At 42.5% G+C, this 17,928-nt stretch overlaps 1 protein-coding gene across 5 annotated transcripts in view; it reads left to right on the top strand.

Moving 5' to 3' along the window:
- Positions 1 to 17,928, top strand: part of Elavl4 (ELAV like RNA binding protein 4) — a 138,405-nt gene that overhangs the window by 116,789 nt on the left and 3,688 nt on the right. For all 5 annotated transcript variants that reach the window (XM_074080178.1, XM_074080177.1, XM_074080179.1 and 2 more), the window contains exons 4-6: positions 12,093 to 12,246; positions 13,825 to 14,050; positions 15,683 to 15,721. In XM_074080178.1, the coding sequence (XP_073936279.1) occupies positions 12,093 to 12,246; positions 13,825 to 14,050; positions 15,683 to 15,721 (419 nt within the window). The remainder of the gene's footprint in view (positions 1 to 12,092; positions 12,247 to 13,824; positions 14,051 to 15,682; positions 15,722 to 17,928) is intronic.

Genomic DNA, 17,928 nt, shown 5'->3' with positions numbered 1-17,928 from the left:
TATATGAATACTGAGGGCATGTGGAGGGCAAGACCAAACAAAACAAAGAAAGGGCATGATGCATCTCCACACCCCCAGTGAGTACTTGTAAATGTGACTCCAGAGGAGTTGTTCTTTGCATTATAACCTCTTTAGTGGAAGAAGATTCCTATCCCTAATCTTGGAGATCAGGCTTAGACAGGTGATGTGACTTGTCCAGAGTCAACAGCTGGCTAGGAGCTGAGGTGGAATTAGGATACAAAGGGCCTGTAAATGATTCTACCAGAAAAGAGCTGCTTAATATGTAAGCATAAGCTTGACAGGAAACAATAATAATAATTAGTAATATTACATTGAGTATATATACACTGTGTCCAATACTACTGTAATCCTTCTACGTGCTTGTTATTGTTTAATCTTTGAACTATTCCTGGGACTTAGTGCTTTACACACATCAGCTTTGATTCCTAAATAGCCCTATAAGAAGGTGCTCTTAGCTCCTTTATATTAATGAGAAAACTGAGGCCCAAAGAAATTAAGAGGCATATACCCAGGATCACATGGTTGGTAAGTAATATTTGGAGTTTAAAATAAGTTTTAAAAATAACTCCCTGGCAGTAGATCTTAAGTGTTGGAATGTCATACTACCTGTTTGTTCAGTGACACATGCATTCTGTGAGGGGTATGTAGTTGGAGGGAATCTCACACACACAGAGGTTACACTCCCTGGCATGGGTAGGAGATATAAAAGGCAAACAAATTAATTACCTGGTTCCTCTAGATTTATCAGTGAACAAACTTATGGTTCAGGGCTTCTGCCATTAACTTGGCAACACATCTGACTTCAAATAAATTCTTCTTGGGCCTTTACTTCTAGGCTCTGTGCTAATTCCTAGGATTTAGGTGAACCAGAGATGGCAGTGCCCTGGAAATTCTCCCATCCATGTGTCAGAGTGCCATAGGGTATGGACCATGGGCCTGACACAGAAGACTAGAGCCCCATTTAGGAAAGTGGGTCATTTCTTAATGTTTCAACCCTAAGCCCAGTGGAGATGATTTGCCCCATTAAGGGCTTTGGGGAGCTGTTTGTTACCTTTTTCGGTTTTGTTGTTGTTGTTGTTTCCAAAAAGGATCACTTTACACTCTTAGAAGCATTGGGGAAAAAGGTTATGGATTCTGGAAAATGTTTCTGTGATTCTCCTTGACCTCACACCCAATGCCTATTCCAGCTCTGACCCTCTCCTGGGCTCTAAAAGAGCAGCTTCTGAATTTACACTGTAATTTTAGCCTCTTACTAAGAAGCAGTCTGTTGAATCCAGTTACCTTTGGTTCAGCTTGTTGCCATATTAATTAAGGACAAAAAAAAAAAAACCTAGTACAGGGTTTTGTGTTGCATTACTATAATCCCAGGTATCCGCTTGGGAGGCTGAGGCAGGAGGATTGTGAGTTTGAGGTCAGCCTAGGCAACATAGCAAGACCCAACCTTGGGCTTAAAAAGAAGAAGAAGAATGAAAAAAAAGAAAAGAAATTAGGTTTGGTGAGGCTTTCAAAAGAGGAGTATGTTTATCAAAGGTTTGGTTGGATTGATGCTCAACCTACACTGAGAACTTTCAGAAAAAAATGGTCCAAGTGGAATGTGAAGGCTTGATATCACTCCCACTAAGCCTTTCAGAGTGATAGAACACCTGGTTTGGGTTTCAACCTAAGTGTGAACAGCAGGATTGGGGAAGTGGTCTCACTTGCTCTACCTCTGGAAGCTCCTCCTCAGGGGGAACACAGACATGCAAAGAATTTAATGGGGGTAGCCAAGGGGCTGCAGAGGTTCCCACTGATGTTGCCAGGGAGATAGGGAGCTGTGCAAGATATGAGTGGGGGAGCAGTCTGGTTGAGGTAAGTTTCCAAGAAGGTTCATCTGTCGATGGCTTGCCATGTAGAGTGTTTGACAATGAATCTAGCAGATTGCAGGCTACTATTGCAAGCTTTGTCAGCCTCTGACATTGGTTTCCATCAACTCTCTTAAGAGCTGTTTTGCTCATTTTAAAAGTAAGGCAAGACATGCTTATTTCTAAATGGTTTGGAATAAACCAAATACTTATTGTAAGGTATTATCAGCCAGTATAAAAATTATACAAATTTTTTTGACTTTTCTTTTTCTAATAATTGCATTAAGCTATTACTCAAATGATAGAAATATGATGATGTAAAACACATCCAAAGCACAGCCCTTGTGCAAACTAGGGGTGTGAGTGATTTCCAGACTAGGTCTCTGCCACTCTGAGTAACCCTCTCCCCTGTTCCCAGAGTGCCTACCACTTGGTCAGGTAATGGGGTGGGAGCATGAGAAAGACACTTTATCATTAGGCACAGCCCAATCCTCCAGGAAGCAGGACTAGAGAAGGGGAAGGTGTGTGAGTGAAGGCTTTTCAGAAGGAAAACCCTCCTTCACAGTTTATTCCACCTTTCTTGTTATAGTGCTGCTTATTCATTTCTCTATTTTCACTTTATTATTCTTCTAGCACTAACAATGCCTCAGGGAGATCTCTCCACATTTGAGCTTTGCAAGTTCCAGTTTGCCCCTCCCAGTTCTTTCTTTTGCCAGGGGTCATGGACAGCCAGGCTTCCTCCCTCCCCCTTCTTCTCCCGCTGTCCACCTGCCTTGCTAAAGGCATCCATTCCGCTGAAGTATCTTTTCTTTGCACTTGGTATAAGCAATTATTTCTCCTATCACAGCTCTTAATGCTTCCCGGAGAGTTAACAGATCATTTTTTGCTGACGGATATCACCCCACCCAGAAATAATGACCTGCCTCCCTCCACCTTATTAATAATAAAAAGGTATTCTCCCCCCCTTTACATACACACACACACACACACAGCCAGTGCAGCAGCTCTTCCTGCCAAGGTCAGCAGGGGCAACTGGATCGCTGAATTCCCAGAAACTGGAGATCCATTTACTGCAATTATACCAAGTGCTCTCTCTTTCTGTTTTGTGAGAACTGTGTTTGGCTACTCTGTTTCCCAGTGCCCTGTTAACTTTGGGTGAATAATCTCAAATATATACGGGTCAAGCCTTGGAGAGATAGAAATACAGTTTTCCTGCTCCCTCAGCCCAGTGAAGTTGACAGGATACCAGTACTTAAAGGTCATCTCAGTATCCTATATCTGTATTACAAAAGAAAACTGGACAGGTACAGGCTAGGAGGACACTTGGATTTTCATACATGCACGGAATGGGGCCTGGGGGCTTTAGCCATCTGCAAGCATAAAAGAAGCCAACAGTATGATATGAGCTCCTTTAAAAAAAAAATCAACACCCCCTTAGCTATCTTAAGATTATGACTCCAGACCACAAGAAATAGATCCTTTCTTTTCCACTCTGGTCAGCCTTGTGTCTTGAGTCCCATTCTCAGCTCCATGTTTAAAAAAAAAAGGCAAGTGACAAGGATGGCAAAGTGGATTCAGCATCCATATACTCTACAGTGGTTGTTTTTCCATTCTCTTGAAAAGAAAATTCTGCAGTGACACTAGGCATTAGTTCAGTCCTATATCTCAGGAATCTGGGAAGAAAACCTATGGAACCATCAAAGTAAAATGTTTTCCTTGGATGACAGTGATTCCCTCCTCACCAGAGCCATTCAGAAAGAATCACTAGGGATGATGTAGAAGGAATTCCTGTCCCAGAATGAATTCTAACTAAATGATCCTAAATATCCTTTCTAGCTCTGAGATGCTCTAACTTTGTGGTGTTTCTGGATCTAGAGCTGCTCTGTTGGGTGTGATAGCCACTAGCCCCATGTGGTTACTTATATTTGAATTTGAATTAATTAAAATTTAATAAAAATTCAATTCCATGGTTACACTAAGCACGTTTAGTCAGTAGTCACATGTAGCTATTTATCAGTACAGATATAGAACATTTTCCTGATCTCAGAAAGTTCTGTGGGACGGTGCTGGCTTAGAACATCAGTGGCCCTGGGTATTAAAGAATCAGTTCTCCTGCAGCCTCGGGGCAGGATGTCTGGTCTATCATTGAGTACCACTCCCCTCTCACCTTCCCTCCTTTTGTCCATTCAAAAGAGCTCTAAGGGACTGGAGATAGGGTTCAAATAGTAGAGTGTCTGCTTTGCACATGAAGTCCTGAGTTCAAACCCCAGTTCCACCACCAACCCCAAAAAAGAGCTCTAAGTTAAAGTGGAGAGTCAAGGCCCAGCTCTGTCAAAAACTACTATGAATGACCTTGGGCAACTTTACTTCTCTAGATGCATTTCTTCATCTGCAATATGGTTCTTTCCTGCTCTAAAAGTATAATAAAGCATTACAGCATGATCATTCCAACTGGGTACCTTTCCAAAAAAAGTAAGAATTTGTGCCAAGAATATAGTTTTTGTTTCACTGCCCCAGGTTACTGTGGCACAGTGGAAAGATCCCAGAACTTTGAGTCATATCTCGGTTTGTCTCTCAGTTCAGCCGTGTGACCTTGAGCAAGTAGTTGATCTCACTGAGCCTGAGTTTGTCATCTGAAAAATGAAACAAATGATACCTCATCTGTAGGTAATCATGGCTTGTAGTAAGTGCTCAAGAAATTCTCCCAGGATGAAGATGAACCCCTAAGGGGAAAACTACATGAAGAGAGGGGAAGACTTTCCATCCACATGTTTCAGAGATGCACAGGAGAGTAAAGAATGAATTTGAGTCTTACTAAGACAACATGTACAAAAACTCGGCATGCTGGAAGTATTATGGTGCTGTAAGGTGGTCACAATAGTCTTACCAGTCTTTCTAAAAGCAGGAGCCATGAGTGTTTAGTGAATTCTGAATGGGGCTCTGTGTCTAAGATCAGGACATGAAATCTTTAGCACCTCTCTTCTATTCGGGGGCCACTAGTGTGACAAGAGCCTCACACTATCAAGCTCTTTTGATAATTTGGTGGATTTTGTGACAAAAACAAAGTACAAGGCATATAAGTCTATCACCACATTTTTTTCTTAAAAAAAAAATGCCCACCAGGCCTTCTATGTATCAGATTCTCTTGTGATACTCTTGGATAGTCTTTAACTCCATGGTTCTTTCTAGTTTATTTTCTACATCAGAGTCAGCTGCTAGGAAAGAAACTAAAATCCACTGCATAATGTGTATTATACATTTCATTTCAATTCAAAGAACATTTATAAGCTGCTGCTCTAGTAAGGCTTTAAGACTAGATGCCAGAGTAGGTGTGTGGAGATGGTAAGGATATGCAGCCCAATAGGGCAGGTGAAGTATTAGGACAGATGACTATCGTGGGAGGCAAAGTGTGAGACCTGCTGCCATTGAGACATGCCTCTCTAGGAGAGTCCAAGAAAAGAGCAGTTATTTGTACCTGGGCCTAATGGAGGAGACAACTAGGTCTGGGAGGATGGTCAGAAATTCATTTTGCCATCATGATAAACAGCAAGAACAAAGAGGTGGAAGTAGAAAACTTCAGCACTTGCTCAGAAAAGTTTGATTATTTTTGTTTGAACTGAAGCATAGGGTACTCAAAGAGGTTATCAGGAGGTAAGAGGTTGGACCAGGTACCAGAGGACTTTGAATGCCCAGGTTTGGACTTCTACTTCATGGTGTTAAAGAACCATTGGAAAGTTCTGAACAAGGAAAAGTGGCACAATTCAAATGTATTAGAAATATTACCTTCAGGTTTTGCCCAATTTTCCTTTAGAATAGCAGGTATCGGGTGGCAGGTGAGGAGGAGTATAAAGAGTGAGGCCTCAAAAGCAGACACCTGTCCTGCCTATGGGTAGGGCTGCAGCCACAGGCATAGAGGTAAACCAATCCTCGCAATCAAAGCTTTGTTTCCAGGAGCCAGCTGGCTTTCTGCTCTCTCTTCTCCCAGAGGTGGGATTATAGGTCCCTGGGAGGGCTTGCTCCTAGAAGCCAGAGTCTGATTTCTGCTCCCACTCTCCTGGTCTCTTTAGAATGAGTGTTCCCCAGGAACCAGCCTGCTCTGGGGAGTTTGTATTCACTTAGAGAGTAGGGTGTCACAACAGACTGGGAGAAATATGCAGCCTAATATCCTGAAATAATGGGTTTGTATGTATCTCCTCTGCTAGACTAATAGTCCTACATGTCAGGGATTGTTGTATTCATCTCTGCACCCCATGTCTAGCATAAGGCCTGATTGCATAGCAACCATGTCAAAACCACTGTTCATTGAGCACTTGCACCAGACATTGTGTCTAGGAATCCTACATACAATCAGCTCTTTTAGAGAGTTTCTAAACTCTGTTATTCAAGTGATGGAGCTCAGAAGTTTAAGTGACCTACCCCAAGGTCACACACCTAGAAAATGGACAGGATTCACACCCACATCTCTCCAACCCCAAAACCCTCCCTCTTAACCTCCATATCCTATTCTGTTCTAGAAGGAGATCTCAATTTAAGTTAAAGTAGCATAAACAAGAACTACTTTGAGGTGGTCTGTTTCAAAATACAGTTATCTGATACTCTAGCACCTGTCAAAGAGACCCACAATACAAAGGGTGAAAATAACAGGAAAGATGTTCCTGAGATGTAGAAGAAAGAATGTTCCAGCAATCAGTGATGACTAGTAATAGTGTAGGATGCCTTATGTGGTAATGAGTTTCCTATCCTTGGAAATGTAGAAGTTAGACAGCTGGCTATCTTGATCCTGCCCTAAACTTTTGAGGCTACTTCTAGCACTAAGTTTTGTGAAGTAGATTTTAGAGATAGTACTACTGGGATCATCAATGTTATGTTTGTCACCTTTGGCTCCAGTTACTATGAAATGTGGTTATAGACCTTGGTGGTTTTGTGAATGTAAAACCTAGCTCATAAAGATGTCCAAAGGTCATGTCATTATTGTAATCCAAAGGGGCCCAACAAATGACATCACTATTGTCCATATCTTAAGTTATAAACCAATCAAGAGGTAAGACAAAAGAAAAAAATTTGTGGAATCCTATAGTCATCTTTATTACTAATTAAGGCTTAGATTAATTATATGGACTCAATGAGCTTCCTACACTAAACTCCACACTTTGACAGACTGACACATCCTCTCACAAGTGCTCTGGACCCCACAGGCCTTTCTAAATTAGAGCAAGGCCTGTTCTCATAGACCTTAGAACCTGGGACAGAGTTTGTGCTTCTGGCTGGTATTTGGCTCCCAAAAGGGAGGAACAGGCAACATCTGAGCCTCACCTGCCCATTTCTTTCATTGAAGCCTCCATTTAGTGTGGTTACTCCATCTCCCCAAGAAAAGAACTAGAAAAAGGCCTTACTCCAGGGTCTCCCTCCATATGGAGGAAAACACCAGAAGTGAGAAATGAGTGTTCCACACACCTTCACTCCCCAAGCAATAGCCTTCTGTATTTCACACTTCATTTCCTTGCTTGCTTCCCTCACTAGAATGTGGGATCCTTGAAACAGAGACACTCCCAGCACTCATCCTGCCCTGGCACACAGCAAGTGTTCAGGAAAGGGACAAAGGAATGAGCTGTCATCTGACCCCTGAGATGAGACTAGGTTTCCTAAGGGAGCACCTTTCCAGAACTAAGAAGGATGCCTTTTCCTCTCATTTTATCTACGTAGCTCTAAGATCATGACTTAACCTTGTTTTCCTTGCCCTCTCCTTTCTCACTGTCATGGTGGTCAGAGAAGGGGCAGGAGGTATTGCTAGATGATTCAGGAAACATCGTTCCCTAGGCCATGCTGTGACCCCCACATGCTACGACCAGGTAAAGGCACATGTGGGTGTTGTGTGGGGAGAGGCAGCCCCCAGCCCTGGTCTTGTTCCCCCGTCTGCGAAGAATGACATTGGCTACCTTACCCATCTTGTAAGAATCCCTTGGGACGTCACTTTGGAAAACACCATGTACTTTGTGAATGTGAGACAATGGGATCTGTGAGAATATGTTAGAGGACTCTCGTGACAGTGAAGTGTTGAAAGATGGTCCAGACCCCACCAGAGTGGCAAAGGACAATGTCTCTACAGATGTCTGCTGGCAGCATTCCAGAAGTTTGTATGTTTGTTTGGTAAAATTGGAGGGTATATCCCAAAGGAAGCTAGATTCCCAGACTGGCCCACAAATGCCTATATGACTCATCACATGATAATATTTACTAGGAGTCTACTAAGTTATAGATGTGTGCAAGATACATCAAAACATTTTCTAAATTCTTTATGATAGCCAATCAAAGGAGAATTGCCTTCCCCTTTTTACCAGAAAAGGAATTGAGACTTATTGAGATCAAATTACTTGCCCAAGGTTTCATAGCTAGTGTGTACTGGAGCCCACTCACAGTTAAGGTTTATAAGCTTGTTGCTATAATGTCATTCTTATAGGGAGTGGGGAGACTGAGAGCTGACAGGGATGGGGAGAACTGAAAATTTTGTCAAGATCATCTGTAAAGCCAGCCATTCACAGTCACCTGCCTTTGGGCCACCTTTGCTCAGAGAGAAGAGTGGTTTCTTAACTCTCAACTGATTCTGAAATCCACACCAAGATCTGTGCTGGCCTAGAAATGCCAATCTTGTCATCAGAGATTCTGGGTGAATGAAATGAGCTGGAGCCTGATGGTCCAAAGCAAGATAATTCTCCAGGCACTGGTCGTAGCACTGGGAGCCGTGGGCTCTAGGCTACTGACTCAGGGAGTGTTAAAATGCCAGCAATGCCAGACCCTTTGCAGGGGCTGAAAGTTGGCAATTTTTTGGAAACTTTTCAGTCTAACAAAGGGCATGACACCTACAGTCCTTCAATTGGAATTAATAAATGTATATGGAAACTTGAAAATTTTAGATACAGGGATGAGCATGTTTATATTGAATGTGGAAAAAGTTCTCTTTTGTCATTTCTTGCCCACTCCTACCCTTACAGGCTTCTTATACATGGGGACTAAAAGAGAAATGGCTTAAGAATTCAAATAGAGGAGAAAAACTATGCAGGAATCAGTCTTGGGATAGAATGACTGAGATACTATTTGTCGTTGGGAGTTTTACAGCCCTGTGGCTAGAGTCTGTCTCTGGGAATCTGTCACAGTATCTCTCTTGGCTGAGATTCTGCTTCTGTCAGAATTATGTTTTGGGGAAATGGTTTTGGTTGTGTCATTGACTTTCCAATGCCAGCTCCTTTTCACTAGCAGGCACTGCCCTCAATCTGCTCATCTCCGTACCCCAGCTCTGGCTGCCCAGAACTAATGGAAATTGAAGTCATTACTATGTATTATGCATTTATTGGATAGTAATAAATTCCCAATGCCAGGCACTTCCTCAAACCCTTTGACCTTTGTCACCTCATTTGTCCTTACAACATGGTAAGATAATTAACCATGCACTATTCCCTGATGACACCACCACCTGTCTCACCACCAGTCTCATTTCAGCTCTGTCTTCTTCCTGGTCCTATTAACCCTTGATGCATCTCTGCTCTGTGTTGGAGTCACACCCATACATATCCCTGGCAAAGCACACATCTTGTAGCTTTGTGATAATTGATCTATATACCTACCCATCCATTCTTCCACCTCAACCTATATTTATTGAGCTCCTATGAGGTCTCTGTTGATCTTTGAGGTTCTTTAGAGCAAAAGACCATGTCTGGCTCTTGCTGTGTCCACAGCATACAGCACTATGCCCGATTCCTAGCAGATTCTCAGGAAATGTCTACTGAGAGGAGAGATTTCTAATTCTAGAACAATCTTCTTGCAGTCCTTCCAACCCCAGACACTGGAGGGAGGAGGCATCCTGTTCCTCAACTCTTAGCTTAGCAGAGAGACACAAGTATGACTCTGGGTACTTGGTTCTCAGTGATCCACATTAGTGGAAGAACCAAGCTATAGTTAACTCCAAAGAGCCATTAATGCCAGCATCATTCATCATGAGCTGTGGGTGTTCATTCTTTTTTTTTTCAGAGCCAGGTATCAGGCTCTGTGCTGAGAGCTAGAGCCACAGAGATGAGTCACACACACACACATACACACGCATACAACCCTGACCTTAAGGAGGCAGATAGAGAGGTGGTGAGTTAAGGTCAGAATGGGTTAAGTACCATGGTTCATTGCTTCATTGAGCTTAATGCTAAGGAGATTTTTAGGAGGAGGCAATGTCAGAGAAGGCTATCAAGAGATGGTGGCATTTGAGCCATAGGAGTAAGATTTGGACCTGAATAAGTAGGTGGAAAAAATCTTCCCATGAGCAAAGGCATACAGGTGGGAAGACATGTTTTGGGGAAACACAAATGTCGTTCATGTAATTTGTCAATAATTGGCAGAGTAAAATAAGTGACCCTCATTATTATGGAACTGTCACTGTGGTATTTCCTTCTCTCTACCACTCCTTCCCTTGCCTGAAAAATAGTTCTGCTAGATTATAACCTGAAAGACTTTGTCCTTTAGAGCACAAGAGAAGGAGAATCTTCTATGGAGTAAAGCCCTGCCCAGGCAGTCAGTGGGGTTCTTGGCCCCTCAGATCCACGCCCCAAAAGCACACACAGAGCCCCCTCTGCCTCTTAGCTGTGTGCTGAGAAGAAGTGGAGTCTACAGAGGCCTCCCAGGATGCCCGTGGGTCTCCAGAAGATGTAGACATGGTAGGCAGCTGCCTCACTCCATCAGCAGGAGGGAGGCCAGGGAGGCAGATTAGTCATTCACATCATTTTCTGTCGAGTCAACATCTATTTTTAGGTGTGAGACTCATAAAGGGACCTGGCGTTCTGTCATACAAAGGAAGAGTGGGCCATGAGTGAGGGGTCTATTCATCCTTCAACCACTTTGCTACACCCATTCTCTCCTCTGAAGGTCCCAGAAGCAAGGCCCACTTTGCTATTGAATGTTTAGTTGTTAATGCCAAAGGTGCAGTTTAACATGTAATTCCTTTTGCATACACGCACATGCATTCCCCACCCCACTTCCTCTCTTTTTTCTCTCTCCCTGCTGCCCCTTTCCCAGCCTTACCAAATCTTGTAAATTGGTTATATAGATTAAATAAAACTCCCTACAGAAAAATACTAAGGCATATAGGTCCTTTCTGTCCAACGTTGTCAGATGTGCTCTGAAATGACTGTTTTCATCATCTATTCTGAGCCCTAACTGCCCCAGAAATAGCTTTTGCAGGAAAGTGCTTTTGTTAGACTAGCTGTAAATTATATTTCAAACGTCTGATGTTATTTTCTTTAAAAAAATAAATAAATAAGTAAATGAAAGTCTAAAATTAATGACTGCTGGGGTTTGCTTTGCTTATGTATACTGCTAAAGATTTGGCTTCTTGCAGATGGAATTTCAGATCTGTTTACACTTCTGTGTTAGCTTTTTGGGGAGAAAAAAAGCATTGAGAGATCTGAGAGGACAAATTTACAAAGTCGAACTTATTATAACCATCGGTGAGGCGCTCTTCTCTCTCCCAACTGCCCAACCCCTACCTCCTGTCCACCAGGCCTCCATTTTGTTTCTTGTGGTTTTACCTGTACTGTCTCAAAGTTAGAGTCAACTGGTCCTTGTAGATGTGACGATAAGGTCACATATCCAGTTTTCAAGCAGATGTTCATTCAGCCCCATTTCATCAGCACTTTGTCGTTCAGTGAGAACAGACCTTATAGGAACAGATTGGAGCAATACAAAGGAGGGACATAAAAAATCTTGCAGAGAACCTGATCACTTTTATGTTTTCAAGAATGGAATGAGGGTAGGAAGGGTGGCAAGGAGAGAAATGTGCAGAACAGAATTTCATAGCATAGGGGTTTTTTTTGATTTATTCAAAGATTATTATGTGTTGGATACAGTAAATCATCTATACACCCACATTCAGGAGGTAAATCTTCAGAACTTCATGCGTGGGTAGTTCTGCATTTAACAGCTGCCACACAGTAGCTATTTTGTTCTGCACTTGGAGACCCTTATCTCTATGTTTGTTTTAAGTTATCATCAACTCTCCTTTTGTCCCTCTATTGCTGTTCTCCTAGTTCTTATACTATTACAAGAGTAGTTCAAACTATGAACTATTGAGTGACTTAAACTGACACCATGAGTCATAAGGACAGACAAGGGGCTGTCATCTTATGGTTGCCTCAGTCTCTACTCGGAGCATGAGTACCTGTAATACATTTAGCTCCTCTTACCTTCTCCTAGGTCTCATATGCCCGTCCAAGCTCGGCCTCAATCAGGGATGCTAACCTCTATGTTAGCGGCCTTCCCAAAACCATGACCCAGAAGGAGCTGGAGCAGCTTTTCTCGCAATATGGTCGTATCATCACCTCACGAATCCTGGTTGATCAAGTCACAGGTTAAGTGTTTCTCTGTAATTTCTTTCCTCGAGTATCAGGGCCCTGTTACCCACAGGAGTAGGCTAGTGGTTGCTGAAGGTGGTGGATATGGGCCACAAATAGGTAGATTTCTGACTTGAGAGAAAGATTTCTTATCAGTCAACTGCCCCAGTTTAAAATGGGCCATCTTGAGAAGTCAGAGTTCTCCACCATGGGAATTGCTCCAGCAGCAGACAAACTACTTGTCAGGGTTGCAACAGAGGATTTGGGGATCAGCTTGAGAGTGGGACTATATGACATTCAAAGTCTCGTTCAGCCTTCAACCAGTAACATCATTTTTCTATGTGAAAACCTAGATATATAGCTCTAGCTCCAGTTCATAGCATTATAGAGTTAGAAGGAACTTCAAATGATCTTATTCCACACATCAGGAAATGGATCCAAAGTGAGATATCTGACTTCCCACCAGCTAGCTAGTCACAGGGCAGGGATACAAACCGAGGCTCTGGTACTGGAGTTCTCTGTCCATAATAAAGACAGCCAAACACTACATCTCAGTAAAAAATGTAAGGTACCTGGGGTTGCATTTGTAATGACAAGGTGTGTTTGCCTACCCCCAATTTACAACTCATTCCCTAAGAGTATTTTAGCACACACATGTTTATCATTTGATTCATGCAAAGTTCAGCTCTCACTGAACTTGGGTCTGCCCTAGACACTGTGCAGACACTGTGCATTAAGGACCAAGAATGAAGAAAACACAGTCCTTGCCCTTACAGGGCTCCAATGTGCCAGATACCTCATAGAGACTATCTAGTGCCCTATGAGAGCTCGGGAGAAGGCACACCATGCCTGGTTGTGATTGTTGGAAAGGTTCCATGGAGGAAGAAATGTCTAAACAGGAGTTTAGAGGATGACTCAAATTTACCTGGCAAAATGGAGGGTAGAGAGGACAGCACATCCCAAGGCAGAGTTGAGGTAGAACACAGCCTGTTCAAGGAATGTCAGGCATGTCAGGGTGATTCGTATGTGGGGATGAGGCCAGATTACCAAGGACTTTGAATGCTGTGCCAAGAAGTCTTTGCATATAACAAAGAGCTAGGGAAAGATATTTTGTGAGTTTTGTTTGCTTGTTTCTTAATCTGTTTGAGACAGTGAAGAATAGGTATGAGGCACAAGTTATATTTACAAGGTACAAAAGAGGTATAGAAGATGTTTCCAAGGGTGCAATGTGGTCAGAGGTAATTTTCTAGGTGTGGAGATACACTGAAGAACTAGAAACTGGATGGTAGGTGATCAGTCACAGTAATTTAAGAGAGATGAGGGCTGAGCAGAGCAGTAGTGGAGGGCTGGAGGGGACAAGTACAAGAGGTCCCCGTTCTCTGTATGTGGGATGAATCCGTCCAGAGTCACGTTGACAGAAATGCTTGCAGGTACATTTTGGGGGGTGAGAGATATTCAGGGAGCCAGGATCAGCCCCGGCCCCAGAGGTGGGCTAATTCTTCACAAAATACTCATGAGACCCCACTCATCTTTCCCAGAGATATTTACCAGTTTGGTTTGTTCACTCTTTACAAAGCCTCTTTCTCTTTCCCCAGGAGTGTCTAGAGGGGTGGGATTCATCCGATTCGATAAGAGGATCGAGGCAGAAGAAGCCATCAAAGGGCTGAATGGCCAGAAGCCTAGCGGTGCTACAGAACCGATTACTGTGAAGTTTGCCAACAACCCCAGCCAGAAGTCCAGCCAGGCCCTGCTTTCCCAGTTGTACCAGTCCCCCAACCGGCGTTACCCTGGTCCACTACACCACCAGGCCCAGAGGTTCAGGTAGGCACACCTGCAGAGGAGGGAGCCTGTTCCATGAGTACAGAGCAGGGCAAGGACCAGGGAAGCCCATGGCTCTGAAGGATGGAGCAAGGCTTAGAGCCGCTGTCCCCAGTAACTTCTGTGTGAAACTCGCCTGGAGCCTCAGGTTCCCCTCCTATGAAAGGAGAGGGTCAACCAGAAGCTCTTCCAAGCTCCCTTCCAGCTTACTACTGTGACTGTTTGGTTAAACTTGTGATTCTTTGGTAGAAACAAAATTTCTATATTTAACCAAACAAGAAGGTTCTGTTTCACAAGAGTTAATCGCAAATAAGTGACTACATTTAGCAGCTTAGACTTTAGGCTGGACAGTGGCTTTTAGTATAAAGAGTAGACCAGGAGGCAGATTCTTATCAGAGGAAGTAGCTTTTTTCCCAGGTAGTTCTTTTGGGTTCCAGGGGAGGGAACCCAAAAGAGTAATCTTAACTTTGCGCTCTTAAGTCAGCACATTCTGGGAAGACAAGGAGGAAGATTTAATTCAAGCCTCGCTAGTGTTATCTTCAGGTACCCACCCCCCCAGGAAGCCCCTGGTACAGTGGGGCATGTCCCTTCTGGGACATTTCTGAAAGGCAGGTTTCTCCCATGAAGGCAATACAACCTTAACTGTCCTCTGTTGTGCTAAAGATAAGCACAGTCTTGACCTACCTGTAGTAAATTATAAACAATTATTTTATTCCACCCACATCCCAGCTTCCCTTTAATGAAAGGGCTTTTCTCTGTGTCAGATTTCACATGGAAAATAGTAGGCCTTTCTATCTAGAATAGTAACGGTCCATCTGGCTACAGTGAGGAGAAAAATCGTCATTTGTCCTCCTATGCCCGGTGACTCTGAAATGGTTAATAACTTCATGAAGAGTCCAAGTCATCTAATTTTTATTTTGTGTGAAAGCACATGCAGTATTTATGTAAAAAGCCTCTCCAGCAGGTTGCTAATGGTGGAAACTATGGTTACTGCTGCCCCATGGTGTGACTAGCTTGGCCCCAAGTAAGGTAGTGAACGTGAGGAAGATTATAACATAATGACAGTTTGCCAGGAGGTGCTTTGGAGCTGTAAATAGTAAGACGTTTTTAAAAAAAAATTTTTTTAACCCACAAACACTCCCTGCCCGCCCCCCCAAAATGTGTGTGGTAAGATTTAGTTAATGTAACGAGACTAACAGAAAAGATCCGTTCTGATGCATATTGTGTGCTCATGTGTTTTAATCTGGAACAGAGACCTTTATTCACAAGTTCAATTATAGTAAAAGGTGAACAATTTAAGAAGCTCCCCCCCTTTAACAATTTCACACACAATATAAAATAAAACCCACACAAATGTTCTGAGAGGTCGGGTGGGGGGGAGTGGAATTAATTCAGACCTTGAAAGAATGAGGGGGATTCATTAGACACTTGCTTTAAACTCTAGCATTGACCTGAACATGAATTACTTGCAGTTGGAGGCAGGAAAGGGGGAACTACCGGTGGATAGACTTCCTAGCAGTGGGGAAAGTTGTGGAGCTTTTCTTCTCTGAAAATGGAGCATTCTTATTAATAGTTCCATTGAGTGATCTTGCCATCTGTGAGGCATTAACCCAGAGACCCTCCTTCTCTTTGCAGGCTGGACAATTTGCTTAATATGGCCTATGGCGTAAAGAGGTAATTAAAACTCCACAGATTGCCAGATGTCCGTGTTGGCACAGACTGGGGCTAGATTTTTTTTTTTAATTCACTAACTTTACTTTTTTTTTAAATTCTTCCTTTTTCTTCCACCAGCATGTCAAATTCTTAATTTTAATTTTAGACCTCAGTTAATTTTGTTTCTTTTAGGGCACACAAATGTATTTGTGTGTTTCACTTTTTCTTTTATTTGCAGGTGGGCTTCTCCTATGGTTCAGGTGCCACAGCTACCAAGCCCTTGATAATGTAGTTCTCTGAATGGCTTCCCTGAGGGAGAAAGCTCTGACTCTCTGCTGGCTGATTTTGCAAAGTTGCAGAGCAACTGTTTTACATTAGCAATGCCAAGAATCAGATAAGAGGGCAGATTCCAACAAATCAAAATTAGAACATTTTGCTAATCGTGGCTGACAATCTTGCAATTTTCAGTGGAAAAATTAGATTTTGGACTACCAGCCCTGGCCAAAGCATGAATTAATGCATGGATGGCTTTCTGACTCTGGTCACTACTTTGGTGTGCATCTCTGAGCACACCTCCGAGAATAACATACATCTGTGTGCACCTCAACCAGGGGTTTCTTTTGTTACAGGTTTTGACAGTTATTATAACTCTTCCCTTGGTTACATATGTATGTGGGCTATAAACTTGCAGTTTCTTTCATTTAAAGCCTTTTCATGGGGCTGGGGGCTCAAACAGGGTCAAGGGTTCAGGGACTTTGTGAGTACAATCACAAGGGTATTCCAGACCCAATCTGAAATCTGAATCTCAGGAAGTTCGGTGTGCTATGTCACTGTGTCTGTTAGATTCCCATATGCGCTTTTGGTAAGCTCCACTACGCTGCTAGGAATGTTGCGTCTTCATCTTCTTGCTCAGTGGAGCTGCATACTTTAATTCCCCTTCTTCCAAGAGAAAGAGGGAAAGAGATGTGGTCTTTAATAGTCCTCATAAACTCCCGAGTCTAGGCAATTCTTTCACCTCCTAGGCATGCATGGTAAGGACCCTCACTCTGCAAACTAGTGCACAGTGGAGGGAGTAACTTGACTGCAGACTTTACTAGCAGAGCACCAGCCTCTTGAATCTCAATCCCAGCACCAGTGACGACAACTGTGAATTATCTTCACATGTCTAACACACTGCTTGCCTGTTTCCAGGCATTCTACATCTTTCCTAGCTCTGTCCCATCCCTTGCTGCTCTCTGACTAGTGAGGTAGCCTCAAGTGTTACAAAAAGAGTGACACTTATAACACAGGTGAGACCAGGAAGGCGTAGCTTCGGCATGCAAGCTGCTACCTCCTCTACTGCCTGACACAGAGTAGACAGCACTAGATGATAATAGGATTCTCTTTTCATATTGAACTCAGATTTGGGTCTGGAATCCTTTCTGCCTAAGTGCTCTAGGTAATCATCATCAATTAGAGTGGAAATCCTGTTTAAAACCTCTTTGCTGGCTCTGACCTTGGCCTTATAGTAAATACTTAACATTTCTCTATGTATATGAGTTCCCAATGGGAGAAATCATTGGGAAGGCAGTCTTTAGAAATAATAAAAATAGCAATTAAACTTGCATTTGCCCTTCTAAGAATATGTTCTATGATTACTTTTTGTTTTGGTTTGGTTGGTTTTAAACAAGAGGAAAGATGGACTTAGTGAATAGTAGCAAAAGTAATGTGTTTTGAGTTGTTACATGTCGTATCTTTAGCAGCAATTTAATAATCTAAATTTTAGCTAGATACAGAACTATTCTTTAATAAGTTTCCAAATCCCTAAGAATGTTTGCTTATTTTTTTTAAAGGATCCTAGCTTACACTTTATCCCATGTTCTTCCTGAGTTTTTGCTTTCTCTTTTTCCCCCCAAAAAAACTCAACTAAATGAAAAGCAAGCTACTAATCAGTGTATAGGGTCAAAAATCCCTGTTTAAATTCAGTCCTAAACAGAATACTAACAAATTTAGTTCTGTTGTAGGTACTGGTATCCTAATTAATTCTTTTGATGCATCTATCACAGATAGCACATTATTTTATCAGATAGTGAATAGAACCTGAAGGATTATTTTTTTTCCTTTCAAAATTACACAAAAACAGAAGACTTCTGAGTTGTTATAACAGGGCAAATAGCATTTTTATGCTTTTCTAATGCACAGCAGTTCAAGACATATAAATGTACAGACCACTTGAAATTTTGTTCCAG

Source organism: Castor canadensis, chromosome 7 (genome assembly GCF_047511655.1).
Source record: "Castor canadensis chromosome 7, mCasCan1.hap1v2, whole genome shotgun sequence".
NCBI lineage: Eukaryota > Metazoa > Chordata > Mammalia > Rodentia > Castoridae > Castor > Castor canadensis.
This window is presented reverse-complemented; position numbering and strand designations above follow the sequence as displayed.